The 26,543-nt window shown below is 56.1% G+C and overlaps 3 protein-coding genes and 1 long non-coding RNA gene across 10 annotated transcripts in view; 2 read left to right on the top strand and 2 right to left on the bottom strand.

Annotated features, from left to right (window-relative positions):
• The window catches only part of LOC132008196 (43 kDa receptor-associated protein of the synapse), a 9,410-nt gene extending 5,159 nt beyond the window's left edge, over nt 1–4,251 (top strand). Inside the window, exons 3-8 of the mRNA XM_059386611.1 lie at nt 790–948; nt 1,491–1,589; nt 1,666–1,788; nt 2,304–2,357; nt 3,304–3,503; nt 3,964–4,251. Of these exons, the coding sequence (XP_059242594.1) occupies nt 790–948; nt 1,491–1,589; nt 1,666–1,788; nt 2,304–2,357; nt 3,304–3,503; nt 3,964–4,036 (708 nt within the window). The 3' untranslated portion in view covers nt 4,037–4,251. The remainder of the gene's footprint in view (nt 1–789; nt 949–1,490; nt 1,590–1,665; nt 1,789–2,303; nt 2,358–3,303; nt 3,504–3,963) is intronic.
• The window catches only part of LOC132008197 (uncharacterized), a 7,424-nt gene extending 2,858 nt beyond the window's left edge, over nt 1–4,566 (bottom strand). The window contains exons 1-2 of one of the 2 annotated variants that reach the window (XR_009401566.1): nt 4,262–4,566; nt 124–231 (exon numbers count right to left, since the gene is read on the bottom strand). This is a non-coding gene — a long non-coding RNA (uncharacterized LOC132008197). Of the gene's footprint in view, nt 1–123; nt 232–3,283; nt 3,398–4,261 lie in introns of those variants that run through there. The other variant, XR_009401565.1, reaches the window with a different exon arrangement.
• Nucleotides 4,567–5,619: 1,053 nt separating this feature from the next.
• Nucleotides 5,620–11,915, top strand: LOC132008208 (26S proteasome regulatory subunit 6A). The gene is made up of 12 exons (XM_059386640.1): nt 5,620–5,724; nt 6,063–6,146; nt 6,725–6,850; nt 7,289–7,393; nt 7,501–7,563; nt 7,827–7,964; nt 8,403–8,546; nt 8,668–8,816; nt 9,943–10,039; nt 10,483–10,628; nt 11,469–11,550; nt 11,734–11,915. Exons 1-12 carry the CDS (start codon nt 5,698–5,700, stop codon nt 11,842–11,844), a joined length of 1,272 nt encoding a protein of 423 aa, XP_059242623.1. The 5' UTR covers nt 5,620–5,697; the 3' UTR covers nt 11,845–11,915.
• A 2,278-nt stretch (nt 11,916–14,193) lies between these two features.
• On the bottom strand, nt 14,194–21,831 carry LOC132008199 (zinc transporter ZIP13). 6 transcript variants are annotated; one of them, XM_059386613.1, is made up of 10 exons: nt 21,736–21,831; nt 19,960–20,268; nt 18,181–18,294; nt 17,760–17,899; nt 17,266–17,370; nt 17,061–17,150; nt 16,271–16,321; nt 15,833–15,965; nt 15,551–15,650; nt 14,194–15,431 (listed from the first exon to the last, which is right to left on the bottom strand). In XM_059386613.1, exons 2-10 carry the CDS (start codon nt 20,258–20,260, stop codon nt 15,356–15,358), a joined length of 1,110 nt encoding a protein of 369 aa, XP_059242596.1. In that variant the 5' UTR covers nt 20,261–20,268; nt 21,736–21,831; the 3' UTR covers nt 14,194–15,355. The 6 variants fall into 6 exon arrangements, with proteins under 6 accessions (XP_059242596.1, XP_059242597.1, XP_059242598.1 ...); XM_059386614.1 differs by having other exon boundaries at nt 17,760–17,884; XM_059386616.1 differs by having other exon boundaries at nt 15,322–15,431; nt 15,837–15,965.
• Between the last annotated feature and the right edge of the window lie 4,712 nt (nt 21,832–26,543).

Raw genomic sequence — 26,543 nt, 5'->3', positions numbered from 1 at the left:
TTTTTTTTTTTTTTTTTTTTTTTTAATGAGGTAAGAAATGGCAGAATGCATTTGTACAACGATGGGAGTGATTGAGTCAAAAGAGATGGAGGCTTGGTTCCAAAGCCCCGTGGAGGAACTCACTTCTGTAGGAGCCGGGGTCCTTCTCTAGAGTGGCAGGAAGGAGACAGAGTGGTCCATCTCGAGGATTTGGTGGAGAAGGGAGTCCTCTCTGACTTTCTTCTGTTTTCCCTGTGGAGTATGAAGCAAGGGCTTTAGCTGATAACAGACAGGTAGAAAGAGTACTTGGAGGTTTGAGGAGAAAGAAAGGATGATTTCACTGCCTCAGTGAGTCTGTTCCACGTTCTTCGGCGCCGACGGCGCTGGCAAGCGGGCACTGAGCCGTTGGTGAGCACCCGCTGCCGCGTACTGGAGGGCAAACACGAGTGGGGGGCCCGGTACTCCCCCTTTGTGTGAGAGGAGATGCCAGCTGTATTTGTGCCTTCTCACTCATTCTTTCATTCAACAAATATCCGTTGTGCTAAGAACTAAGTGCCAAGAACTGTGCTAGGCTCTTGGGATGCGTCCGCAAACAGATGAGAATTCCTCCGTTCGTGGAGCGCACACCTTTCCGGTGGCCGTTCCCTCTGCCTGGACCACTCGCTCCTGGGAGCCCGAGTGAGTGAGTGAACACCAGCGGGGCCTCTGAGCTGATGGAGAAGGCAGGCCCTAGAGCCCTGGACTTCAGGGCAGCTCCTGCCATTCAGTGTGCCCCATTCTTGTCCCACCTCCTCCCTGTGTCCCCCGCAGGACTACGAGAAAGCCCTGTTCTTCCCCTGCAAGGCCGCAGAGCTCGTTAGCGACTACGGCAAAGGCTGGAGCCTCAAGTACCGGGCCATGAGCCAGTACCACATGGCCGTGGCCTACCGCCTGCTGGGCCACCTGGGCAGCGCCATGGAGTGTTGTGAGGTGGGGCAGGAGGGAAGATGGGCAGGTGGAGGGTGGCGGTGTGGGCTAGGCTGTCCCCCTTCCCCATCAGCCTCTCAGGGCCCCAAGATCTCCCCTTGACCCCCTTCTCCATGAGTCCCTGGAGGATGCGTTTGTTCTAATTACCCTCCACCCCCCACCCCTGCCTCTGGCTGCAAAAGTTCACTCCCTTCCAGTCCATTCTCAGGGGAGGGAGTTTCCCTCTGCCCTCCCCGGACACATCCCCTCTGTGGGGCACTTTAAGCAGGAGAGCCGGTCTCTGGAGTGCCACAGACCTGGGTTCAAATCCTGTGTTGCAACTTACCAGGCAGGTACCCTCGATCGAGTCATCTCTGTCCACTTCCCTGGATGTTGTGAGGCCTCAGTGGGGCCGTAAGTGGGGCCACAGTACCGTGCTAGGTGTACTGGGCCCCAAGGATGTTGGCGATCCTTGGGCTGCCCTGTCAGAGGGGCCCACTGAATGATGACACCCCAGCGTTATGGGGGCAGGTGTGCAGGCCTGAGCCTCCAGCCTCCCTTCACAGGAATCTATGAAGATTGCTCTACAGCACGGGGACCGGCCACTACAGGCGCTCTGCCTACTCTGCTTTGCTGACATCCACCGGAGCCGCGGGGACCTGGAGGTGAGTTCCCTGGGGTGCACAGGGAGGGGTGGCAGGCCTGGCCCAGTCTGACTGCACCCTCCCCCTGGCTGTGCAGACAGCCTTCCCCAGGTACGACTCCGCCATGAGCATCATGACTGAGATTGGAAACCGCCTGGGACAGGTGCAGGTGCTGCTGGGCGTGGCCAAATGCTGGATAGCCAGGAAGGCGCTGGACAAGGTGAGGCGGGCCCGTTTCCTGCAGCCCCTGGCTCTCCCCAGTGCTCCCATTTGGAGCCAGTAGGTCAGCCTACAATCTGTGGGGCTGGTCCTGGGCAGGACTCTTTCAGAGATTTTGTCTAACATCAGCCTCACCTGAATCCCATGAGGTGAGTCCATTCCAAGTTATTTTCCAGACTCAGAGAAGTCCCATGATGTGCCCAGACCCACAGCTAGCAAAGGGCCAGAGCTGGGTTGCAACTCAGGATGTTTTAATGGCTTTCACGATTTCACGACACTCAGTAAGACAGGAATATTCTTCCCATTCTGTATCTGAGTAAACTGAGGCAGCAGGTAACTTGACCACACAGCTCTGTGACTGGGCTCCAGCCTGCTTTTGCTACGTTCATACGCAGGGCAGCCGGCCAGCGATGCTGCCCTCCCCAGGCCTGCCCCTCTCGGCCCCTTCCTTTCCTGGGAGCCAAGGCCTCTGTTAGACAGCTCTGCCTGCAGCCCTGGCCTGTGCTTGCCTTTCAGGCTCTGGATGCCATCGAGAAAGCCCAGGACCTGGCCGAGGAAGTGGGGAACAAGGTCAGACCTGATTCTGTCTCCTGGGTCTGGAATCAAGAGCCCAATGGGACCTGGGGTGTGGGGAGAGGGCTTCCCTGAACCCTTCTGGATCTCCAGGAGATGCCCCCAACCCATTCACAGACCCTGGCTGTTTCTCGTTCACACACAGAGCACTTTAGAGGGCAGGGAAGAATTCCACAGCTCAGAGGACATCAGAATTCCTCAGAGCTTCTTGGTGGTCATTAAAACCCAGCAGTGGGTCTGCTAAGAGCTGGGCACACACAGGCTCTTCTAGGTATTGGTCCCACTCTTCACTGTCTACCAGCAAGGTGGGCACTCCAAGCCACATTTTACAGGTAGGGAAATTGAGGCTCAGGGAAGGTGCTCCAGGTCCCACACTTTGTACCTGGTCTGTCTTAACTCTTAAGTCCGTGCTCCTCCTGTAGTATATGTGGCCTCTCGAATTTAATGATTGTATCCAAACCTTTAAATGTTGAAAACAGGCTCAGTATCTAAAAGATACGAATTTCTTTGAGATCTGGTGCAGAGCCCAACTAAAATGCCAAAGATCTTTGTTTTTGGATAGGATATAGCAACTCAGTTTTACCCAAGTATCTCAGGTCGGTCAGAAATGCTGACCTGATGTGTGTATTTAATTAACAAAAACAGGAGAGCAGATGGAGTCAATGCAGCAGATCTGGTCAATAAAGTCCTTCATAAACATGGGGTTCCTGGCGAGTTCTAAGGGTTTGGACCTCCTGCCTCACCCATCCCGTCATTCTGCACAAGGGGAAACCGAGGCGGGGAGAGGGCAGGACTGGTTTCCTAGGCCCATCCGAGAGGCAAGAAGGCCGCCGGGACCAGACCCTGTGTGTCCTGACTGCTGGGTGGGGCCCCGGGGACAGCTTCTCGGGCCGCGCAAGGGGGTGGTGCTCACCAGTACTGACCTGGTCCCCGCTGGCCCCAGCTGAGCCAGCTCAAGCTGCACTGCCTGAGCGAGAGCATCTGCCGCAGCAAGGGGCTGCAGCGCGAGCTGCGGGCGCACGTGGTGCGCTTCCACGAGTGCGTGGAGGAGACCGAGCTCTACTGCGGCCTGTGCGGTGAGTCCATCGGTGAGAGGAATAGCCGGCTGCAGGCCCTGCCGTGTTCCCACATCTTCCACCTCAGGTGAGGGCTCCCGGCCGGTGGGCAGGGGGCACCGACGGTATCTTTGGGGTATGCTGGGGCCCCCGCTGGCCTGACCACAGTAGTAACACTGAATGTAGCCCCCTCTGCGTTCCAAGCGTGTTCTAAAAGTAATAACTCATTGAATCCTTCCAGCAGCCCTAGGGGGTGGCCATCACGATTCTCCCCAGAGAGAATTCAGAGAGGCCTCTCAAAGGCCACGGGACTCACACACCCAAGGCTAGACCTGCCTCAGGGCTGTGACAGCTACTGGCCTCCATGCTGACCTCCTGACTACTGACTTCCTGGAAGCCTCAGGACTGAGTGCCAGGGGCAAGCAGGGCCACCAGGAGGAGCCTGGGGGCCGTCCCAGCTCCTGCAGAGGGGAGGGAAGGAGAGAGAGCCCAGGCCCAGGACAGAAGCCTGGGTTCAGTGAATGGACAGAACTCCTTTGCCTCCCAAGGTGCCTGCAGAACAACGGGACACGGAGCTGCCCCAACTGCCGCCGCTCCTCCATGAAGCCTGGCTTTGTGTGAATCCCACAAGCAGCCTTGGGCTTCTGCCTCATCTCTCCCTGCTCCTTGTCCATCATCCTGCTGGAGGCCCCTGACTGGTCACACCTTAGACCCTGTTTAGCCCTGGGCAGCGGCCTCCTCCAACCTGCCAGGGTCCAGGGCCTGCCCACTGTTGCTCCTCCAGGCTCGGCTGCCCTCTCTGCCTCTTTGTACTTTGCTCTTTATAGAAAAATAAACTGTTTGTACCTGAGCCCAGCGATTCTGACTCTTTTTGTGGGTGTGCTGGGGCAGTGCAGACAGGACAGCTTCTTCCTCATCCAATCTTCTTGATTCCCGTCAGACAGCTCTGACAAGTGTGAATTTGGGGTCAGCAGCTTCTGGGAGGACTCACTGAATAACCTTGGGCAAGTCACTTAACCTTTAGCAAATGCTGTCATTTGAAGAAATTTCTGCTTTCAACTGCTTCCAAGAAAACCACTAGACAGGGGCACCTGGGTGGCTCAGTGGGTTAAAACTTCTGCCTTTGGCTCAGGTCATGATCCCAGGGTCCTGTGATCCAGCCCCACATCGGGCTCTCTGCTTGGCAGGGAGCCTGCTTCCTCCTCTCTCTCTGCCTGCCTCTCTGCCTACTTGTGATCTCTGTCTGTCAAATAAATAAAATCTTTAAAAAAAAGAAAGAAAGAAAGAAAGAAAGAAAGAAAGAAAGAAAGAAAGAAAGAAAGAAAGAAAGACAACCACTAGACAGATTCCCACCAAGTTTAGGGGTTCTTTGTGAAGGCTTGGCTGAAAATATATGTCATGTGGCTTACATGAAGTTCATTTTAGGGGTTCCCTGGGTCTTGCCTTAGAATCATAAGCAGAGATCCTCCAGAGCAATGGGACACAGATACAACAAAAATTAGTCTTATATGACCCAAAGATCTGCCCTAAGCCTTGAGATGACAAGAAACGATTACAGATGTGAGTCATAATGTTTTTTAATTGTAGAGGTTGTTGTCAATTCCGTTCTTCCCACGTGGGCAGTTCTGGGGCACCTGCTCAGAAGTTAACAGAAGCAGCGATTTCTCTTTAAAACTGGTTAATGATTCTCTCTGGTAACCTTGGACATGCCTTTTTTTTTGGCTCTCTGCACACGGCTGGCGTATGTTGTCTATGGTTTGTGAGGCTGAGCCAGCTCCCGAATCACCGAATTCCTAGTTGCACCAGATTCTGAGGTCGAATCATCCTCTTGCAAAGCGCCCTTTCAGGTGCTGGCTAGATTAAGACTACATTTCCCAAGGGCCCTCGAGGTCCCATCCCTTCCTCCCTTCCGGTTTTGCATCCAGGCTCCGCCCACTGCGCGCCCCGACCAATAATAGCAAATCCACCTGTCCCTCCCGGCTTAAAACAGGACGTGGGTGGTTACGTTTCAAGAGTAGGGGGGGAGTGGGGGGGCGGGTCCTGTGTCCCGGGTTTTGTCTTTTGAATCGGAGAAGCAGATTCGTTGCGGTAGTGGCGGCGGGAACTAATTCAGTCAGGAGTGAGGAATTGGAGAGAGAGTCTGTCCCTGGTCAGGAGCAGGCGTTCGGAAAGATAGTATTAATCTCTGGCTGAAATATCTGTCTAGTACTATTTTCGGTCTTTTCCTTCACGATATGAATCTGCTGCCTAAACTCTAGAGTCCAGTGACTCGGCAGGAGAAGATGGCGACCGTGTGGGATGAGGCTGAGGTACGCGCTGGGAGAGTTGGGGGTCCTGGAGCCGGGGCCAGCGGGAAGACGCCTTTGGTGGGAGGGTGGGAAGTGGCTGGGGTTGGGGGGGGGGTCAAGGTCTGGCCTGGTCCCGGGGTCGGGGCCGCTTGGGATATGGGCAAGGGTCTCGACTCCTTCATTTTGGTTTTATGGGCGGGGAAGCAGAGGCTGAGTGGGATCTGAGGATGCGGAATCCCCGACCTGAGTTAAATGTGTATGTGTATGTGTGTATATGTATAAATATGTATATGTGTGTGTGCGCGCGCGTGTGTGTATGTATGTATGTGTATAAAAATTTTTTTTTTCTTTTTAAACAGCAAGATGGAATCGGGGAGGAGGTGCTCAAGATGTCCACAGAAGAGATTATCCAGCGCACGCGGCTGCTGGACAGTGAGATCAAGGTGGGCTCACAGACCCAGTGGCCGGCAGCGAAGCCCCCACAGGGCAGGCCCTGGAGATCCCAGTGGCTTCTTTCATATTCTCGGCCTTCCCGGGAAGACATAGGGCCCGCAGATTAGAAAAAGAGGACAAACTAAGCCTTAAGAGAGACCTGAAGAGAGAGAGGATGGTGGAAGGGCAGGTCTGAGAGGATTCATCGGACTGTCTTTTCCGGCAGAGGTGTTTAAATATTCCTCTTGAGAACCTTTTAGAAAGTCCTCATTTATAGATGGGGAAACAGAGGTTGTTGTTGTGGTGAAGTACCCAGGCCTTAATTAGAAGCAGAAGCTAATACCTGTATTTGCTTGATTCGGGGCCCTGCTCTTTTCCCTCTGCTACAGCTACTTCAGGAGGTTTCCAGACTGGCCCGTTTTACCCTCTGCTGGAGGTGGGCACAGTCAGGTTCACTCTTCAGAGAGCCTTAGAGCTGAGTGAATGGATGCGGGAAGGTGCCCTGGGCAGCCTGGGCCTCACCTGTTACAGGGCCCTCGGATAAGCTGAGCCAAGGCTGAACATTTGCTTCCACTCGCCCTCATCCCAGATCATGAAGAGTGAAGTACTGCGAGTTACCCACGAACTCCAAGCCATGAAGGACAAGATCAAAGAGAACAGTGAGAAAATCAAAGTGAACAAGACCCTGCCATACCTGGTGTCCAACGTTATCGAGGTGTGTGTGTATGTGGAGGGGAAGAGAAAGGGTCAGCCGAGCTTGGAGGCAGCCTGCTATGGGGCCATTGGAAAAAGAGTGGGTGGAAGTTTTGAGGCCCACGTTGCATGTTAGAACTCACCTCCAGGGGCCACCTCCCTAGTTTGCATTTCTAGGGTGCTATACGCGTGCGCGCGCACACACACACACACACATAGATACCCTGCAGAGGCCTCAGAAACACATGTTTCCTCTTTACTTGGGGGATAGAGAGCTCTTGGGGGCAGAAAAGCAACACCTAAAGGGTTCTTATCAGTCCCCTGGCTTTTAGCCACACTTTTGCTGGGGTTGGGGCTAGTCTGCAGAAGGGGATAGATTGTCTTGGCCTGGGAAATGCTAGGCCCTGAGGAGTTCAGGGGGCTGAGCAGGGCTTCTTGACTGAGCTTATTCCCTTCCCAGCTTCTAGATGTTGATCCCAATGACCAAGAAGAGGATGGTGCCAATATTGACCTGGATTCCCAGAGGAAGGGTAAATGTGCAGTGATCAAAACCTCTACACGGCAGGTGAGGCTAGCTCAGGGATAGAACTAAGGAGGGTGAGGGGTGGATGTGGGAAAGGACTAGGGTGCTTTATTGAGTAACCGAGATTGAGCCTAGAATTTTTCCTACAGACATACTTCTTGCCCGTGATTGGGTTGGTGGATGCTGAAAAGCTAAAGCCAGGAGACTTGGTGGTGAGTGGTGTTCCTCAGCCTGGGCAGGGCTTATCCAGTGAGGTTTCTCCCATTGGCTTGTTGAGCCTCTGCCTCAGGCGCAGGTCACTGTTGGCCCTGAATCTTGGCAGAGAGCCCAGCGAGTCCGAGCTCGTCAGCTTGCTCTTTGGTTCTTGTCTTTCCTAGTCCTGTATTTTCTTTCACTCTACAGACATCTGCCACCCAGCCAGTTAGTTAGGTCTTGAGCTGGGACAAACCTGAAGGCTTCCGTGCTCTGTCCCCAGGGTGTGAACAAAGACTCCTATCTGATCCTGGAGACCCTGCCCACAGAGTATGACTCTCGGGTGAAGGCCATGGAGGTGGATGAGAGGCCCACAGAACAATATAGTGACATCGGGGGCCTGGACAAGCAGATTCAGGAGGTGAGGGAGTCCCTGGTTGTTAGTAGCAGCCTCGCCCGCCTTTTGTGTTTTTCTTCTTCACTGACTTATTGCCAACATGCCTCTTATAGCATCCCAGGGAGGTAAGGAGGGTGCCATGCAACAGTTTAGGAGACGGAGGTCCAGAGAGATTAAGTGAGTTGTTGAAGGTCACAGAGTTTTAGGACCAGAGTCAGGACTGGAACTCAGGCTCCTGGTTCTTACTCTGGTGCCTCTCAACCATATCCTGCTGTTCCTGGAGCAGCCGTAGCCAGCCTTCGTGGGAGTGAACATTCTGTGTCCTTCTGACGCAGGGGAAGGAGAGGCAATGTCCCTGAATTGGCATTAGGAGGGTTGAGGGTTGGGGTTGAAGTCATTAAGTGTCAGGCTGTAGGAGCCCTCCAGACTTCACTGTCCTCACCCAGGACTTCTTCCTGGCAGCTGGTAGAGGCCATTGTCCTGCCAATGAACCACAAGGAGAAGTTTGAGAACTTGGGGATCCAGCCTCCAAAAGGGGTGTTGATGTATGGCCCCCCAGGTACGGGGAAGACCCTGCTGGCTCGGGCCTGTGCTGCACAGACCAAGGTAAGTGCTTTGGGGGCGAATGAAGAAGGAAAGGTCAGAAGCTAAAGCTCTACCAAGTGGGCTCAGAGGGACCTCTCTTAGTGCCTTTGGCCTGACTCTGGTCACCATGCCCCCTCACCAGGCTACATTCCTGAAGTTGGCTGGCCCCCAGCTGGTACAGATGTTCATTGGGGATGGTGCCAAGCTGGTCCGGGATGCCTTTGCCCTGGCCAAGGAGAAAGCTCCGTCCATTATCTTCATCGATGAGCTGGATGCCATCGGCACTAAGCGGTAAGGGGGTGCTGAGTGCCACAGAGGAGATTGTTGTAAATTCCAGCTGTTTCCCACCCCGTTCGCTCCTTCCCCTGGAATAGTGGCAGCAGCTCTGCTCTTGTGGTTTTAAGTCCCGGATTCTGTTCTAACTAGCTTCCTTGCTTTTTCCCTGACCATTCATTCTCCTCACGGCTGCCAGCATGTTCCTTTCATACCTGCTTGCTTTCCTCACGGGTACTCACACTCCCTCCCACAAACTTCCTACTTGAAACCCTTCATGGGCCCCTACTGCTTCTTGGGATCATTGCTGTACTTAGCATGGCCTGCCTAGTCCCCTGTGTGGCTCTCCCTGCTCCCCTCCACTTCATCCTGGACCTGTCCCCACCCCAACTTCTTCCCAGTATCCATTTGGTTTATTTATTTATTTTTTAAAAAGATTTTTTATTTATTTATTAAGGCCATTTGTTAGAGGGAGAGAGCGAGCGAGCAGTTGAGCACATGAGGTGGGTGGGGCAGAGGGGAAAGGAGAAGAGGAGGGTAAGAATCCCAAGTAGACTCCACCCCTGAATGCAGAGCAGGAGGTGGGGCTCAACCTCATGACCCTGAGATTATGACCGGAGCCAAAACTGAGGGTTGGACACTTAACCAACTGTGCCACCCAGACGCCCCAGCATCCCTTTGGTTTATAGGTCCCCTCCATAATCAGTGTCCATCTGGTCCTGGTGAGAGAGATTTTGCACCTGTTGTTCCTTTTCTAGAACGTACTTTTCCCATTCTTTATTGGTTGCCTGGCCTGTGTTTTCAGGCTGAGGGATACTTCTCAGGGATGCCTGCCTGGGCTCCCACTTACGGTCCAAGTCTGGATCCCGTATTTCTAAGCTTTAGTTTGCAGTGGCACATGCATAGGGGGATAGCCCGGGCTGTGGTTGGTTTTGCTAACTGTTTTATCCTCAGCCTGGCTGATCCCAGGAGCCTCTCCAGTCTCTGACACCTGTTCTGTGTCAGTCCTGGGCTGGGGGCCCCTGGTTGAGCGAGACCTTTCCCTGTCCTAGACAGTTGGGTTAGGCTTTTGGTGGCTGGAGAAGGGGAAGGCTCTGGCCAAGTTGTGGCCTCACCAGTGTCTCGGGCTTCTTGTGTGCCCCAGCTTTGACAGTGAGAAGGCTGGAGACCGGGAGGTGCAGAGGACGATGTTGGAACTTCTGAACCAGCTGGATGGGTTCCAACCCAACACTCAAGTAAAGGTGAGTATCATCATCACAGATTAAGAAAGCGGAGTTTTGGGGCGCCTGGGTGGCTCAGTGGGTTAAGCCGCTGCCTTCGGCTCAGGTCATGATCTCAGGGTCCTGGGATCGAGTCCCGCATCGGGCTCTCTGCTCAGCAGGGAGCCTGCTTCCTTCTCTCTCTCTCTGCCTGCCTCTCAGTGTACTTGTAATTTCTCTCTGTCAAATAAATAAATAAAATCTTTAAAAAAAAAAAAAAAAAAAAAAAGAAAGCGGAGTTTAGAGGGAAGGGCACCTTCTCGGTTACCCAGCTAGTGCAGCTAGAATTACAATTGAGATTGTTTTTTAACACTTGCTGTTTGATCTGGACCCTGGGCTGCCTGTCCGCCTGTCGTGGCCTTGACGGTTGTCTGTCTGGGAGCCCCATCTTCCTCATTTCATGTTGCGCTTCTCCCCTTGCTCAGGTGATTGCAGCCACCAACAGGGTGGATATCCTGGACCCCGCACTGCTCCGCTCAGGCCGTCTGGACCGGAAGATTGAATTCCCGATGCCCAATGAGGAGGCCCGGGCCAGAATCATGCAGATCCACTCCCGCAAGATGAACGTCAGGTGAGCAAGGACATGAGCAAGGCGCTGAGACCTGAAGGGGCAGCAGCGGAGCGCCCTCTGTTGCTTTTTGTACTGTGCATCCCCATCCCCTGGTCTCTGCCCACCCCTTCTCTCCCTGTCCACACAGAACTAATCTACATGCCACCTCCATTTCTCCCCAGAAGCCTGAGGTAGAGTCTTGCTGGGGTCCAGGCCCTGATTCTGGGTGCTCCGCTCCTTAGAATCACCCTGCCCCTTCCTCCCCCATGGGAGGCCCTCAGTTTCCTTGACTCCTCCACCCCAGCAGATGAGCACAGCCCAGCATGGGTCTGGGGAGTCCAGCCAGGGGCCAGATGGAATCTGGATTCAGATCTGTGTGACCTCTAGTAGGTGGTATTACCTGTTGAAGCCCAAGTTTTCTTGTCTGGTGCTTAGGGTTAATGCCACTGACCATGTGGGGTCGTGGCACCATCAAGGGAAGTAAGTGCTTGGCACATGAGAGCAAGGCAGCTCTGTGCTGATGCAGGGCCTGTGCTCCTCGAAAGAAGGGGAGACAGCCATCTTCTTGCTCCGCCGCTCCAGGCTGAATCAGTCCCTGGCATCTTAGGTGCAGATTTCCAGAAGGCTAGAGCTCAAGAGACACAAAAATAACCTGGCGTCTGCTTTGACCTACCTGCCCTTCGTCCTTGTACTGAGAAGGGAACAAGGCATAGCGGGGAAGGGGGTATTAGCCAAAGTCCTAGGGCAAGTGGACTTCCTGCTGATGGGGAGTCTGGGCGGACGTCGTCTCCCACTGCTCCCCGTAACTATAAGTAACTTGAGTCCTGTGGGGTTCTTTCTCCCCCTCCCCCCACCCCTCAGTCCCGATGTGAACTATGAGGAACTGGCCCGCTGTACGGATGACTTCAATGGTGCCCAGTGCAAGGCCGTGTGCGTGGAGGCGGTGAGTTATGGTGTGAGGGAGTGGGTTACTTCATGCCTTCTTGCCCCTCTTCGCTGAACAGGATGGGGCATTTGGCTGGTGGAGACTGCTGGTTGGGGGGAAGAGGCTCAGAGGGCCGAGGCCTCTGGGAGCCGGGCCAGGGGTGCAGGAAGGCACCCTAGAGCCTGTCTGTCCTTGGTGCAGGGCATGATCGCACTGCGCAGGGGCGCCACGGAACTCACGCATGAGGACTACATGGAGGGCATCCTGGAGGTGCAGGCCAAGAAGAAAGCCAACCTGCAGTACTATGCCTAGGAGGTTGCCCACCACACCTGCTCCCTGGTCTGGTGCTGGTTAAAATTCATAATAAAAGATGGTTTCAGGTCCCTGCCACCTGTCTGTTGCACCTTGCCTGGCTGCAAGAGTGGGACCTGTGCAGGAGGCTCCCTCCCCAAGTGCTGCTGCCTGGAAACCCCTGAAACCACTGTGGGCCTCAAAGCAGTTGTCGGGCGAGGCCCTCCGGGCAAGATGGGCGCGTGTTACAGCTGCTGCCTGGCGTCTTCCAGCCTCCCGCCATCGTGTCCTGGCCAGACCCTTTCCTGCTCCCTGCCCCACCCCTCTGCTTTAGAGGTCCCGGTCCCTGCAGCTCCAGAACCAGGAATAGAAGCCAGCCTTTCCCCTTTTTGCATTTTTGGTCCCCTCTTCCTTGGTTCCCTGTAAAGCCTGGGTTTTTGCTCCTTGAAATTCCTCCTGTTTCCTGGCCCCTGAGCCTCCTGTTTCTCCACGTGTTCCCATTAGTTCTCTTGGCTCATTTCCTTCTGAGAAATGAACCTTGAGCAAGAGCACTGAGAGCCCTTCTGAGCCTAACCTTTGGTCACGGTGTGTTCTCCCCCCGCTCCCCCCAGTTCCGCCGTCAGCCCCACTCTAAATCAGGCCCCATGTCCTGTCTCCTTGAGGATCTCCTTGGTCCTCTCTGTCTACTCAACTTTCCAGTTCCGCCCCACCCCCCAACATCGTAGCTGGCATCGTGTGGTTCACTAAGGGCCTGTTCTGGGCCCCATGCCCGACGGATCTGTGCATAATTTGGTCCTGTCATTCCAATAGCCCCCATCGGGGTACCCATTTCCAAGATGTGTGTGAGCAGCTGGGCTACTATTGCTCTTAGGTGGCCTAGCTGGGATTTAAACCCAGGACAGTAAAACACGTCTGGGTTCCATGTCTGTGCTCTTAGCAGCAGCTTTCGTGGGCCAGGGAACGCCTTCTAGAGTAAAAGACCAAACCCAGGACAGTAAAACACGTCTGGGTTCCATGTCTGTGCTCTTAGCAGCAGCTTTCGTGGGCCAGGGAACGCCTTCTAGAGTAAAAGACCCTCAGAACTCTTGTCAGCTCTTACATGCCCCCCTAACAAAAGCCCCTCTGCAGTTTTTCCTGCCTTCTCCCCAAGTGGACATGCACAATGAGCTACTGACCAAAACAGCCTATCTGGAGGGCTTGGCTGCTGGCTAGCTTTCCAACCCAGGAGTCCTGTCACCTCCGGACTGCCTTCTAGAGTGTTCTGCTGCTCACAGGGGCAGACCCCTGGGAAATCCCGTTGACTTCCATGCCCTGCCCAAGGCACTCCCAGCACAACTTCCAAGAGCTTCTGGTTTCTGTCCCCTTGGTGGGGATAGACCTGGCCGCTGTTGCTTCTGTGTTTTCTGTTCCCCGCCTGACCAGTCAGGGCATTTGCCTCCTGGCCACGGCACTGCAGTGAGCCCAGTCCCTGTGTCCCACCAGCTTCTTCATAAATGGCCTCACTGCCTCTCCTGGGCAGGCTGAGCCCTGTGATTGCCTGTGTACCTGTCACCTGGAAGGGCTCAACATAGGTAAGAGCCCCAGTGCCACCCCAGAGAGGTGGGGGTGGGGGGCAGCCCTGGATTCCTTCTTTGGCACCATCAGGCCTGGGCTTCCCAGACCTTGGACTGTCACAGCCAGGTGGGGCGGCTCCCTTTTCGCCGACAAGCCGGCGGGTCGGAGCCAGGCACTCCCAGCTGAGCATGCCGCTTAGTGGGGCTCCAGGACGGACCGATGGACAGTTCTTATCCTGTGGGCTCCTGAAGGCCGGCTGGCCAGCCTGGTTGACTCAGCACAGTGGGATCCCACTATTCCCTCCCCGCTTTCCTGGGCTAGCCCTGTGGGGGAGCAGCAGCCTTGACATTCAGAGGAAGTGAGAATCCGTAGAGTAAGAAGAACCCCATGATCTTTTCAATTTCATTGAAGCAAAGCTGGAGATGACTTGGTGGATAGACCTCCCTTCCTCCATTTACTTGGGACAGGCTGGGGAGAAGCCCCTGGCTCTTAAGTCTGTAAAAAGAGGACGACCACCCTGGGGGTGATGTCGGCTACGGTGGCACGGTGCCCAGCTTGTGGGACTGGGCTCCACAGCTAACACGCCAGGTTTAGGACGAACGGCTGCGCCCTGTTCTGAGCAGCACTGTGAGGGTAACTGTTCACAGATGAGCATGAAGCACAAGAGCTGGTGGGGGGCTGGGGATGACCAGATGGGCAGGGTGGCCAGCTGAGCCTGGGGGTGGGGACCCACACAGCCACCAGCCTGGCTGGAGCAAGGGGAGCCCAGGAAAGGCCTGCCTGACCAGGGACTGTGGTGTGCAGAAGAGAGGCAGCCAGTTTGTATATAATATTTATTTGCATTGTCTATAGAATAGATATTTACAGATAGAAATGGACCCACAGCAAAACTGCTGTAAACCCATTCAGACCCTCTTGATGGCCGCTTCTCAGAACGTCCATGGTTGAGCAGCAGGGCTGAGCCTGGCTGTGGAGTGAGCCAGCTGAGTACCTGGGTGTCCGCCAAGGGAAATAGCTGGGGATTATGGCTTCAGCATTCTCCCAGAGCACATTCCTGAGTGCTGACAAGGCGGAGCTCTCACCTCCCCCAATCTACCCTCAGCTGCAGTGGGACAAGGAAAAGGGCCTGGGCAGGGAGGGGCAGCTACGGCCCACTCTTCCTGCCCCTGGGGTATCTCTATCTGCACCCTGGTCTGGCACCAGAGTCCCTGGGCTGAACCAGGAGGCCTGTGTGGCTCAGGGCTGCTTACTGCCCTGCAGGCTGCCGCTGTTTGGCAGCTGGAGGTGGTGAAAGCTGCTGGCGCTGCCAGGGAGCATTTACTAGGGGAACAGGAGCTGGCCCAGGGCTGGCAGCCACGAGGAAAAGGTCTTGGAAAGCATCTGCCAGCTCCATCCCAGGCTGGGAGGACCGTCAGTGCTGAGTGGGGCGAGGGGCTACACGAGCACCTGCCTCTCCTTTCTTTGGCCTTAGAACTGGCAAAGGAAGGGCCCGGACAAGGGACACAGCAGAGAGGCTTCCCACCCTCAGCCCTCAGGCTGCCAGGCCTTGGAGCCTGAGTAGAAGGCCGGGAACCCCAGTGCTCCAGAGGGAGATAGCTTTGGGCTCCCCGAAGCCCTCGGCTCCTGGGGCTGTTCTCACTCCCCCTATGGTCTTTCTTGGCTGAGAGAGGCCTCCACCTGGGACCAGGGCTGCTATTCCTCACTGCTCACTGCGGGAAGTGCGGGCTGACGGGGTAACAGGACCACAGCGCGGCTGGGGGCAGGCGCCGGGATCAGGCGCCGGGATCAGGCCCCGGGCCCAGCGCGCCATCACAGTGTCGGTCTCACATACATCTCTGGTCACGGTCACAGACACGCACGCACGCAAACCACCCTCTCATCTGGTCAGAGGTGCGCTCAGGCACTCGCCCTCTGCCTCACACATGGTTACAGAGTGAATCCGAGTCTCTTATTGCTGTGTGGGGGGTGGCAGGGATGGTCACTCCACGAAAAGTGAGAAGAGCACCATCACCACGATGCCTGTGCACAGCAGCAGCACCTGCTGCAGGGAGCGCCTGCAGGGAAAGGGGCCAGGCTCAGGCTGGGGCTGAGGATGGGCCGCAGCCCGGAAGCACCAGCCCCCACCCCCGAGCTCCCAGGGGCCCCGTGAGTGATGGTGGCAAGGGGCACTCACCACGGGTCATCTTCCTCCAAGAGGTCAGGCAGCACATTCACCAGGGCGATGTAGAGAAAGCCGCCAGAGGTGAAGGGCAGGATCCAGGCCACAGTCTCTTCTGCAGTGGGAGGAGAAGTCCTGATGGCTGGGAGCGCAGGGGAGCTGTGTGCACCACACCCACTCCCACAGGGGAGACCTGGGGCGGATCCTGGCCTGGACACTGGGATGGGGCAGCTATGCCCTCTGGCTGGGGCCCCTCTGCTGACCACCACCTGCCACCGCCACCCACCACGCCCGTACCTACTCCCTTGGGGGACTGCGTACAGATGGCGAAGCAGGCGCCCAGCAGGCCCCCCAGTGCCGTCGAGAGCTGCAGCTTGGCTGCGCTCCATCGGTCAAAGCCGGCCCGGAGCAGGATGGCAAAGTCGCCCACCTGAGGGGAGGTCCAGATGATCACTCTGGGCCCCAGGGGGTCGGGTACGGACCTGCACACCGAGCCCCCTGCACCAGCCCTGCTGCTGGGCCCCCCAGCCCGCATCCCCTAGGCTGGGACCCCATTCCCTGCCCCCCTGCCCCAGAGGCCGGAGCTGAGATGGTGGCTGCAGCCTGGTGGGCTGAGCAGCTCTAGGCCTCTAAAGCCCAGCCCCCCGCAAGGCTGCCACTCAGGGCTTCCCAGCCCAAATCCCTCTCCGAAGCCCCACGCCCACACTGCCGCCATGGAAACCCTCTGGCACACACCTCATGGGGGATCTCGTGCAGAAGGATGGCCATGGTGGTCAGGAGCCCAATCTGCAGGGAAGGGAGTCTGTGGGGTTCTGGGCCGAGGGCCAGGCACCCACTTGTCCACTCAGTCTACAAATATTTACTCTGCTGGGTGCTCTGGCTGGATACCGTTCAGCTACTAGAAACACAGCAGACAAGGAACCTGTCTTCACAGAGCTAACAGTCTGGAGGGGGGAGGCGAGGACTGAATGAACACACAACCACAAGATTACACAGTGCCAGGTGCTGTGGGGGAAGAGATGGACCACGTGGCATGGGAACAAGTGACAGGGGCCTCATTTAGATGAGGGGTTAGCAGAGGCCTCTCTGAGGACGTGCATGTCAGCCGAGGCCTGAAGGATAAGGAGCCAGGATTTCAAAGACTGGGAGGAGGAACATTCCAGGCAGACGGAATAGTGTGAGGTGGAGGTCGGGAGAGGGGAAAGAGCGAGGCCAGCTCAAGAGGAGGCAGAGAGGGCAGAGGGAAGAAGTAGGTGAGAAGCATCTAGAAGCAGGCAGGGCCCAAGCCTAGCAGCTTGGCAGAGGTATGTAATCCCAACCAGGAGCTTTTGCAACAAGAACAGCCCAGTGGCTCGGACAGAAGGCAGCCACGTGCAGCCCTCAGGGCCTGGATGAGGGTGTTGGTGATGGAGTGGGAAGTGCACGGACTAGAGACCTGTTTTGGAGGCCGAGCCAACTGGTTAATGCAGGCACCATCATTCCCACCAGAAATGCATGGGGCCCACCTCTCCCTACCCCTACTCACCTTCTTGCTCACAAGGAAGCTGGCAGCTACAGCCAGCCCGTGAGTGAAGTTGTCTATGGTGTTGGCCAGCAGGTTGAGATAGCCACTGACCTGCACAAGGGAAGAGGAAGCCAGGCTGACCCAGGCGGGCAGGGTTCAGCTGGGCCTGCCAGTTTGGGGGTGGGGAACCGCTGCAGGAGGAAGGGGCCCTGAGTGGGCCACTCACTTTGATGGTCCGGACCACGGCACTCACGCCGGGCTCTGCAGCCGGCTGGGCCAGAGAGTGGCCTCCACTGAGCACGGCAGCAGCAGCGGGGTCTTTGCTGGGGGCCTAGGGCCAGGAGAAGGAGGGAGAGGGGGCATTAGATGTTCCCCCACTCGGCCAGGGTAGACACAGGAGGGGAGTGAGAGATGGAGAGACAGGGGCAGGGAACAGTACTTCAGCCTGGCTAGACTTCTCTCCTGCCCAGTCAGCTGTGTGCCCCGACTCAACTGACCACCTTCCACGCTGCTGTTGCTCCCAGTTTATGAGAACAAGCCACAGCAGGCGCCAACGTCATCACTCTCCGGATCTTCCCAGTTGGCCTGGCCTCCCAGAGCCCCAAGGAAATGGGGAAGAGACCCTCTTTTCAGGGCTCAACTCAGAACCTGGGTCTCCAGGTTCCCACACCACCACATAACAGAGGCTGACCTGTCCAGGCCCCGGGGTTTGGGGCTCACCTGGCTGGTCCCCTCCTTCTCCTTGCTGTCCAGGAACATCTTCTCCAATGCCAGAAAGGTCAGGAAGCCAGCAATGACCCAAAGTCCCAGCTGCTGTTGCTGCTGCAGGCTCTGGCCCTCACCACCTGCAGGGGGCAGCACTGACAGGCCAGGCCAAGCCAGGGCCACAGAAGGGGGGGGCATTTGGAATGGGACCTCGTCAGGGGCAGTGACAGGGGAAGTGGGACAGGACTGGCTGGTGGGGAAGGTGGGCCCCAGGGACTCCCACAGGGGCCGGGGAACTGGACCGGGGAAAGTTCCCTGCCATATGCCCAGATCCCCCCTCCCTGTCATTCTGGCGGAGCAGGAGGGCCTGGGCCAACCTTAGGCATGGGCACCAGCTCCCTCTGCCCTCCTGCCCCCTGACTGTGGCCTCACTCACCAGGGCTGGCACTGCATGTGTAGGCCCATGCCTCGGGCAGCAGGTGGAGAAATACATTGCCCAAAAGTCCCCCCAAGGCAAAGCTGAGCAGCTGCTTCAGGCGGCGGGCCCCAGCTACAAAAGGGAGATGTGGAGATGTGGGGCTTGCGAGCTGGCCTATCAGAGCCCCTGGGCAGACCTCTGCCCCACCCAGCTTACTGGGTGCTGTGTTTTTCCAACCAGACAGCAAGCTTCCAGAAGGCTGGACTTGGCCTGCAGCCCTTCCTGGATCACCCCCACCACCCCAGGCCCAGCACCAGCTGGGTGCTCAGCAGGAAATACATCACGGCCCGCTGGATGGCTGTGGAACCACTGCGGCTTCGTAGTTAAGAGACAGGGCTTGGGAGCCCGACGGGCCCCAGCCCCCCAACCGACCAGGGCAGGTTACTTCTGGGACTCAGTTTCCCCATCTCTAAACCCAGGATGATTGTTCTATGATAGGGACTTTGTGGGAGTTAAATGACAACACACACAGCAAGCCCTTTTTAGGGGGAGTTTTTCTCTTCTCAGCCACTGTTACTTTCAGAAAGGTGGCAGAGACTGGGGAACTTTTGCAGACTTGCAGCATCAAGAGTTGGAAGTGCGCGAAGGAGGCTATCCAGAGAAATGGGCGCAGAAGGCAGAGGCCGCTTGGGTGGTCCAGTGGGATCCCAGGTGGTCCAGTGGGATGCCACTTCCAGGCTGTGTGACCTCAGCCTGGTCAAAGAACTCCTTGGTGCCTTTGTTTCCCCATTTGTGAAATGGAGCTAACCCCCCGCGGCTGACCTCGCAGGGGCACTCTAAGAGGGGTTGAGATGATGCACAGGCCATGTTGGCAGGCCCCACGAGGGCTCTCTTCACAGCTGTGGCGCCAGCCCTCAGCCTGCCATGGGCCACAGATGTGCTCATAACTATCTGCTGAACGAACAGTTCCCCGGCCTAGCAGGCGGCAGAAATACCAGATTCCTGGAGCCTGGAGCCGGACCTGCTACGCTGTACTCCTGGGAGGGGCAGCGGGCACCTGCATTTTTAGGAGCTACCCATACAGTCTTTAGTTTTCATTACGACATGTCATTTGTGCCCCATCAGTGCACAGACACATCTGCAGTGCAAAGGGGGAGCCTCTGCCCTGGCCTGGGCAAACCCCTCACCTCCCAGGTCCCCTCCCCAGAGGGGGGCACCACCAGCCTTGCATGTATTCCAGGAAGGCTGACCCAGGGGCCTCGGTGGAAAGGCTTTTCTGCACTAAGGGCGATGCAGGGCTCTGTTCCAGCACACGGCCAGCCCCGGGCCTTCGGACCTGGCGCCCTTCCCCCAGCACCAGGCAGCCTTCTAAGTGCTCCAGCAGCATGAGCTCCTCTCCTCTCCCCAGTAGCACGTTTGAGGCAGGTACCAGTATGATCCCCATTTTTAAGGCTGGGAGCCTAAAGTGAAGTAACTTGCCCAATGCCAGCCAGCTGGTGAGTGGCAGAGCCTGGCATGGAACCCAAGGGGCTTGGCACCCATGTTTCCAACCACAATCTATATTGTTTCTTGGTGAATGTTTGCCAATTTTTATTCTTTGAGAACAAATAAATACAGAAATGAACGAACAAATGAGCCTGGTCCACCCTGGTCTCAACAAGGTGGGAAACTGTGCTCTGTCCCTGCCCTCCACTCCAGAAGGCTGCGTCCTGCGACATGCGACCCCGTTCTCCCGGGAAGAGCAGCCCTGTTTTCCACGCCGCTGGCTGCCCCGAGCACCAGAGGAGGGTCACCTACCTTCTGAGCGCAGCATCGTCCCCATCTCCAAGGGAATCACCAGCAGTGGGAAGACCCCACTGAGCCCCACCATGAGGGAGCCCAGGAGGGAGCAGATCCAGGTGTCCAGCCTCTCCCCGCTCAGCAAGGCCCCCCAGGATTCGCTTTCCTTGTTGTCCAGGCGACAGGCGGCTGCAGGCCCCCGGCTCCGGAAGGCCGGCTGGGAAGCCCCAGCCCCTCCCAGGAGCTCTAGGGCAAGAGCAGTGAAGAAGAGGAGCCTCTGGCCCGCCATGCCACCGCCAGGACAGGGACATCCAGGCATGCCACGTGCTGAAAAACACAAAGGCCTCTTACGTGAGCTGCCACCCCTGGCCACACACCTGCTCAGCAAACGTGGCATCTTAACCCTCCCCCCAGACAAGCGGCCACTCCCCTGCCTGCCTTGCCCAGGGCCTTTGAGGACCCCAGTGATGGGTGCACAGAGCAAAGGGGCTCTACTCTTCCACGCCCCACTCCCGAGGACCACACATTTTTTCCTCCTGAGCCTGCTCCAGACTGTGTGTCAGCGTGTCTGCCTGGGGCTAAACTTTCCCTAATGATGGGGTGAGGTGCTGGCTGGGTTCCCTTCAGCCACCGGCAGGCCCAGCCCAGTCGGGTGTCTCTAGCTGCCAGGGGAGGCTCTGCCGCCAGGATGTGCTCCAGTGAGGACACCCAGGGGACGGGGGCTGCCACTGTCTAGCCTGATGGGCAACACTGGATGGTGCGGGCGGGGAAAGCAAACAGCGGAACTAGAGCAGAACCATCAGAGCTTCTTCCTCGGCCGTGAGCCCACTGTCTCCAGGAGACAGGACAGGAGGCAGACAGACAGACAGGAGGCAGAACTGAAGAGAAGGATCCTTCAGTCGGGAGCTGTCTCACAGATGTGCAGAGCATGGGCTTTGGAGACGGGGCCCAAACTCTGCTCTGCACCTACAGCTCTTTGAGCGTGGGCCAGTCCCCGGAGCCCCTCTCTGGGCCTCAGTTTCCTCTCTAGGCCTCAGTTTTCTAGTCTGTAAGGTGGGAGAACTGCCTCCCTACGGGCTGTGAAGATGAGAAGAGCTTGCTAAGGCAGGTGACCTGGCCTGGCAATGGGGGCAGCTCGGGAAAGCCCTCCTTACACTGCAGGCAGCCTGGGACACCGGTGGCAGGAAGGTTCCCAGCCGCTGGATCACAGGACCGAGATGTGAGTCAACCAACAGAGAAGTTCAATCTGGAAACTCGGGCATGAGATTTAAATGTGGTCTGCCCTGCCTCATCTGGCCGTGACCTTGAGCCAGCGTGTCCCTGCCTCAGTTTCCTCATCCCCTGATGGAGGTGGGAGGGATGCCCGCGTCCAGGACCTCCCGGCCTTTACGGGAGACCCTGACGAACCCCGCTGGGGCTCCCCGGGGACCAAAAGCAGGACTGGGCCGGGCCAGACTTGGAGGCCAAGGCGATGCCGGCAGAGGTGCGGGACCGCAGTCTGGGGAGAGGGGAATAGGGTACGGAGAGTGAGAGAGCGGAGGGAAAGGAGAAAGCAAGAGAAAGTCAGGAGTGAGCGCGCCAGAGAGTGGGAGATGGACGCGGAGGGGGAAAGCGAGGGAGCGATGGGCAGCGACGTGCGGGGCGACGGGGGAGAAGAGGAGCCCAAAGAAGTTGAACTCCTCAGCTCTGGGCCAGAAGGGGGGCCAGAGACCCGGGTCTGTCCGGGGCCGGCGGGGCGGGGGGTCGGGGGGATCGGTCCGGACGCGGGCCCCCGAGGGTCGGGCGGTCACTCACCGTGCGGCGGCGGCGGCGCTCCGGGCGGCCCCGGCCATCCAGCAGCGGCGCCGCGCCCCGCCCCGGGTCTGCCCCGCCCGACTCGGCCTCCCGGCCCCCAGCCCGGAGCCGCCCCCGGCGCGCAGCCACGTCACACGGGACCTGTCCGGAACCCGACGCGCCGCGCGCCGCGGGGTCGGAGGGGAGCGGCGGTCGCAGCGCGCTTCCGCCTCTCGGCCGTGGGGGACCCGGGAGGCCAGCGCACTTCCGCCCGGGCGGCCGCGGGGCGGTGCGGAGGGCCGGGCGGAAGTGGGAGCCCCAGAGGCAAGGCGCTCAGCCCCTCTGGGGAGGGCGGGGGCGGCGGCCCCGCAGGGACCGCGAGCGGCTGGGTGGCTGGGCTTGCGGATCTGGCCGCCGCTTCCTCTCTCGGGCTGCAGTTCCGCCCGCGGCCGCACGGGGGCGCGCTCGGCTGGCGGCCGGGTTCGGGTGGGTTCCTGGCTTGAGCGCTCCAGCTCTGAGTCAACCTGCCTGGCTCCTCCATGAGCAAGGGAAAGGGGAAGTGCCTGCCGCAGGGAGGGGCCTGGCCCCGGGAACCTCAGAAGAGGGAATTTTATTCTTACTCATCGAATTATTTTTATGCTTTGGTTTTTCACTGGGAACCTCAGGCCTTTGTAAGGCCTTGTAACCCTTTGGGGTCCAATGCATGGTGTCTTGACACTGCTGCTCGGAACCCCAAACCTGGGGGAGCTCTCGCTTGGGCTTTCCTCAGCAGGAGGAAACTAGGCCTGACCTCAGACTAGGGCAGCAAACAGCATTATTTAACGAGCACTACTATGTGCCATTCACTCCGTTTGCACTGTTTCGCTGAATCCTTTGATTCCACTGAGAAGCGTACCTAGCCCAGGGCCACACAGTGTCACAGAGGACAGAGCCCTGTTTGAATCTGGGTGTCCCTGAACCCAGAGCACCGTGACAGCACCTGTCACTTTTAGGGGGTGGGAGTCTGACTTGGAGGTTCCATTTTGCATCTTTCTCTGGAAATCAGGCAAGACTGTATAATGTTCAGGATGGGGCATGTGGGGACTTGGGCAGAGACTGCCCCGGAATGGGAGTCTCCAAGCCTCTGACCTTCCTGTGTCTCCCATGGTAGCTCCCTTCAACTGTCCTGGGTTGCTCTCGCCTCCGGGGGGGCTCTGCGGGCACCCTAGGCTCTCACATACTGCACCTGCTTCCCTGTTCCACTTCACACTCCAGTGTCTGCCCTTCTTAGGCCGCCCCACCCAAGTCCCTCCAGGTGGGATCAGCTTTCCTCTGGAAGCCTCATGTCCGCCTCAGCACACCTGGCCCATAGGTCTGCCAGAACGCCCTCCTGGGCTTGAAGCATTCTGAAGTGGAAGCCCTGGGTTGGTTCCTTTGCAAAGGGAGGAAGACAATCAGGGATACTGCTCTGGGATCTCAAAGATGCTACCCCTCCAACCCTGTATGCAAATCACTCCATGGTATGCAAAGCACTTCACAATATACAAATGATTTCACAATAACATAGTCAGCATTCCTGCCTCTGGGGGCTGGGGGCTGGGGGCTGAGGGCTGCGGGCCACCCCAAGAGGGTAGGCAAGACCCAGCCTGAAATGTCACTGACTGTCTTCTCACTGTCCTTTCCTCTCACCTGCCCTAATAGAGTCAAGAAAGGGGCACATTGGGGGACTCTAGAGGAGGACCTCGAGCAGGGAGGACCAGATAGGAAGACATGGTGGGTGGCCTGGTGTGTGGCTTTTAGGAACAGTGAATTAGATCTGCCAGAGGATTCCAAGTCAAGATGAATGAGAAAAGAAATGTGCAGAAATGATTTATTTAACATGATCTACTATTTTTAAAAAATATTTTATTTATTTATTTGACAGAGAGAGAGAGAGAGCACAAGTAGGCAGAGGGGTAGACAGAGAGAGAGAGAGAGCAGGCTCCCTGCAGAGCAGATGTGGGGCTCCATCCCAGGACTCTGAGATCATGACCTGAGCTGAAGGCAGACACCCAACCTACTGAGTCACCCAGGTACCCCAATCTATTATTTTAAAACAATAACAAAAAGGGGGTGTCTGGTTGGCTCAGTCAGTTGAGCGTTTGACTCTTGATCTTAGCTCTGGTCTTGATCTCAGGGTTGTGAGTTCAAGTCCCACGTTGGGCTCCACTTGGGCATGAAGCCTACTTAAGAAAAAATGACAAAAGAAACCGTGTATAAGTACATGTTATTACAGGTATCAGTATATATAAGTATAAATAAGTACATAAGTATAAATAAAAGATATAGAAAATCATACATTGGGTGATAACATGGATTCCATGGTTGGGGGAGGAAAAATATTTATTTTTTTAAAAGGTTTTATTTATTTGAGAGAGACAGAGATAGTGACAGACAGAGAGCAAGAGTGGGGAGGAAAAGAAGAAGCAGGCTACCTGCCGAGCAGAGAGCCTGACATGGGACTCTATCCCAGGACCCCAGGATCATGACTTGAGCCAAAGGCAGACGCTTAACTGCCTGAGCCACCCAGGCACCTGGGGTGGGAGAAAATTTTAAAGGAAAAATTTAAAATATGAATATAATAACATTTACATAATTATGCAAATTTATATATAAATTAAATTTGTGTGTATATAAAATCTCATATGTGTGTGTGTATGTTATGGCCTCCTAGCTTTTTTGTTAAGATAATCAGATTCTGGCACCAGACTTCCTGGAGCAAATTATTTGACTTCCTGGGGCATTTGGGTGGCTTAGTCGGTGGAGGGTCTGAGTGGGTTTCAGCTTAGGTCATGATCTCAGAGTTGTGAGATTGAGTCCCACATTGGGCTCCATGCTCAGCTAAGAGTCTGCTTCAGATTTTTTTCCCCTTTTCTCTCCCTCCCTCTCTGCCTCTCCCCCTGCTCATACATGTGCACACAAGCTCTCTCTATCTCTCTCAAATAAATAAATAAATCTCTTTTAAAAGAACTGCTTGACTTCCTATGCCTCAGTTTCCTCATCTGTAAAATGAATTACTGTATCAGATTGTTGTGAGGAGTAAATGAATGAATACCTACAGAGCACTTAGAACTATACCTGGCGTATGAGAAGTTCTACTTGGGGCTTGGATGTTGTTATTATTTATATGTGTGAATACACGGGTATAAAGAAAATGTTAGGGGAAAAAAAAAAGAAAACGTTACAGGGACACCTAGATGGCTCATTTGGTTAAGGGTCTGACTCTTGATTTCAGCTCAGGTCATGATCTCAGGGTCATGAGATCGAGCCCTGAGTGGGGCTCTGCGCTAGGTGTGGAGCCTGCTTCGAATGCCCCCCCCTCTCTCCTTCTGCCCCTCCCACCCCTCTAAAAAAAAGGAAAAGAAAAAAAAATGCTACAGCAATGGACAGATACATTAGAATACATTAGAGACACAAGATGGGGACCATCCTCTCTCCTCTCCTTGCTGAGCCCAGATGAGCGTTTTCCAATGCATTTATCAAGCGGTGTGGGGGCCTCAGGGACATTCTGGATTGAGGCACTGAGCAGAAAAGCTTTAGCAAGCCAGCTGAGCCTAGACAGTGCTTGGACATGAGTAGCAGGGAGACGTCTGACTGGGCGGGGGGGGGGGAACTGCAGACCTATTTCTCTGACTTCGCTGGGTCTGAATTTAACACATTCTTCCTGGCTCTGGTCTCTTTAGTGGGGGCTTTGTCAGCCACCAGGTCTCAGCCCTCTATTTCCAGAAGGTAGGATTGCCCGTGGGCCCGGGCCTGAGGAGGAGCCGGTCACTGCAAGACCATCACGGTCGGGCATTGCCAATGTTATGACAACCTTACCCCTCCTCCAGGAGTGCAGTGCTAGATGCGCTAGGCTGGGGGTTGATGCACATTTTCTCTGCTTCCAGAATGTGGGCCTCCTTCTCAGGGCTTTCCATGGAGTCCACTGGCGGGCAGCAACCTCGGTAAAAAGGCATCTGAGGTTCAGGGCCGGGATCACCTTGCCCAAGGTCACAGCTGAAATAAGGATGCTCTTACAATGGATTCAGGCTCCACCTCTCCATACCAGGCCTCCCTCGGGGGTACCCCTGACCTTAACCCTCTCTCAAGTCATTCTTCCTAGAGTAGCCTTAGCTACTCCGAATCCTGAGCCCTGGCCAGATGAGGCCCCAGCAACTCCATAGCAACCCCCCTATCCCCTAGCAACCCTTCCCAGGCAGCCCATGCGCAGCCAAGCCTCACTACTTTCTGTCCGGCCTCTCTGCCTTTATAACCCCCTTTACAACCCCTTTCCCATCCCCTGGCGGGCCTGGCATGTTCTTCCCCTTCTGCTGTCTATTGATTGAAATCTAGCACGTTTACAAGCCTGCTCCTCCCTGAAGCTTTCTGAATCTGTCCAGGCTGAAGGCTCTCAGTGTTGTGTGTCTTTGGGGTTCTTAGCCCGGTCTCCTGCATTCCCGCCTGCCCTGTGGGCTTCTGGAAGGAAAGACAAGATTGGCTTATTGATTGATTGATTTTTAGAGAATTTATTTGCTTATTTATTTGTTTTTAAGATTTTATTTATTTATTTGACAGAGAGAGACACAGCAAGAGAGGGAACACAAGCAGGGGGCGTGGGAGAGGCAGGCTTCCCACTGGGCCCAGAACCATGGGATCATGACCCCAGCCGAAGGCAGACATTTAAAAACTGAGCCACACAGGCACCCTAAAGATTATATTTTTAAGTAATCTTTACATCCAATGTGGAATTTGATTGTACAACCCCAAGATCAAGAGTCACACGCTCCACTCAGGCTCCACTTGGCTCTTTTTTAAAACCAAGGAAAATAAAA

This window comes from Mustela nigripes, unplaced genomic scaffold (genome assembly GCF_022355385.1).
Source record: "Mustela nigripes isolate SB6536 unplaced genomic scaffold, MUSNIG.SB6536 HiC_scaffold_76, whole genome shotgun sequence".
In the NCBI taxonomy this organism is placed as follows: domain Eukaryota; kingdom Metazoa; phylum Chordata; class Mammalia; order Carnivora; family Mustelidae; genus Mustela; species Mustela nigripes.
This window is presented reverse-complemented; position numbering and strand designations above follow the sequence as displayed.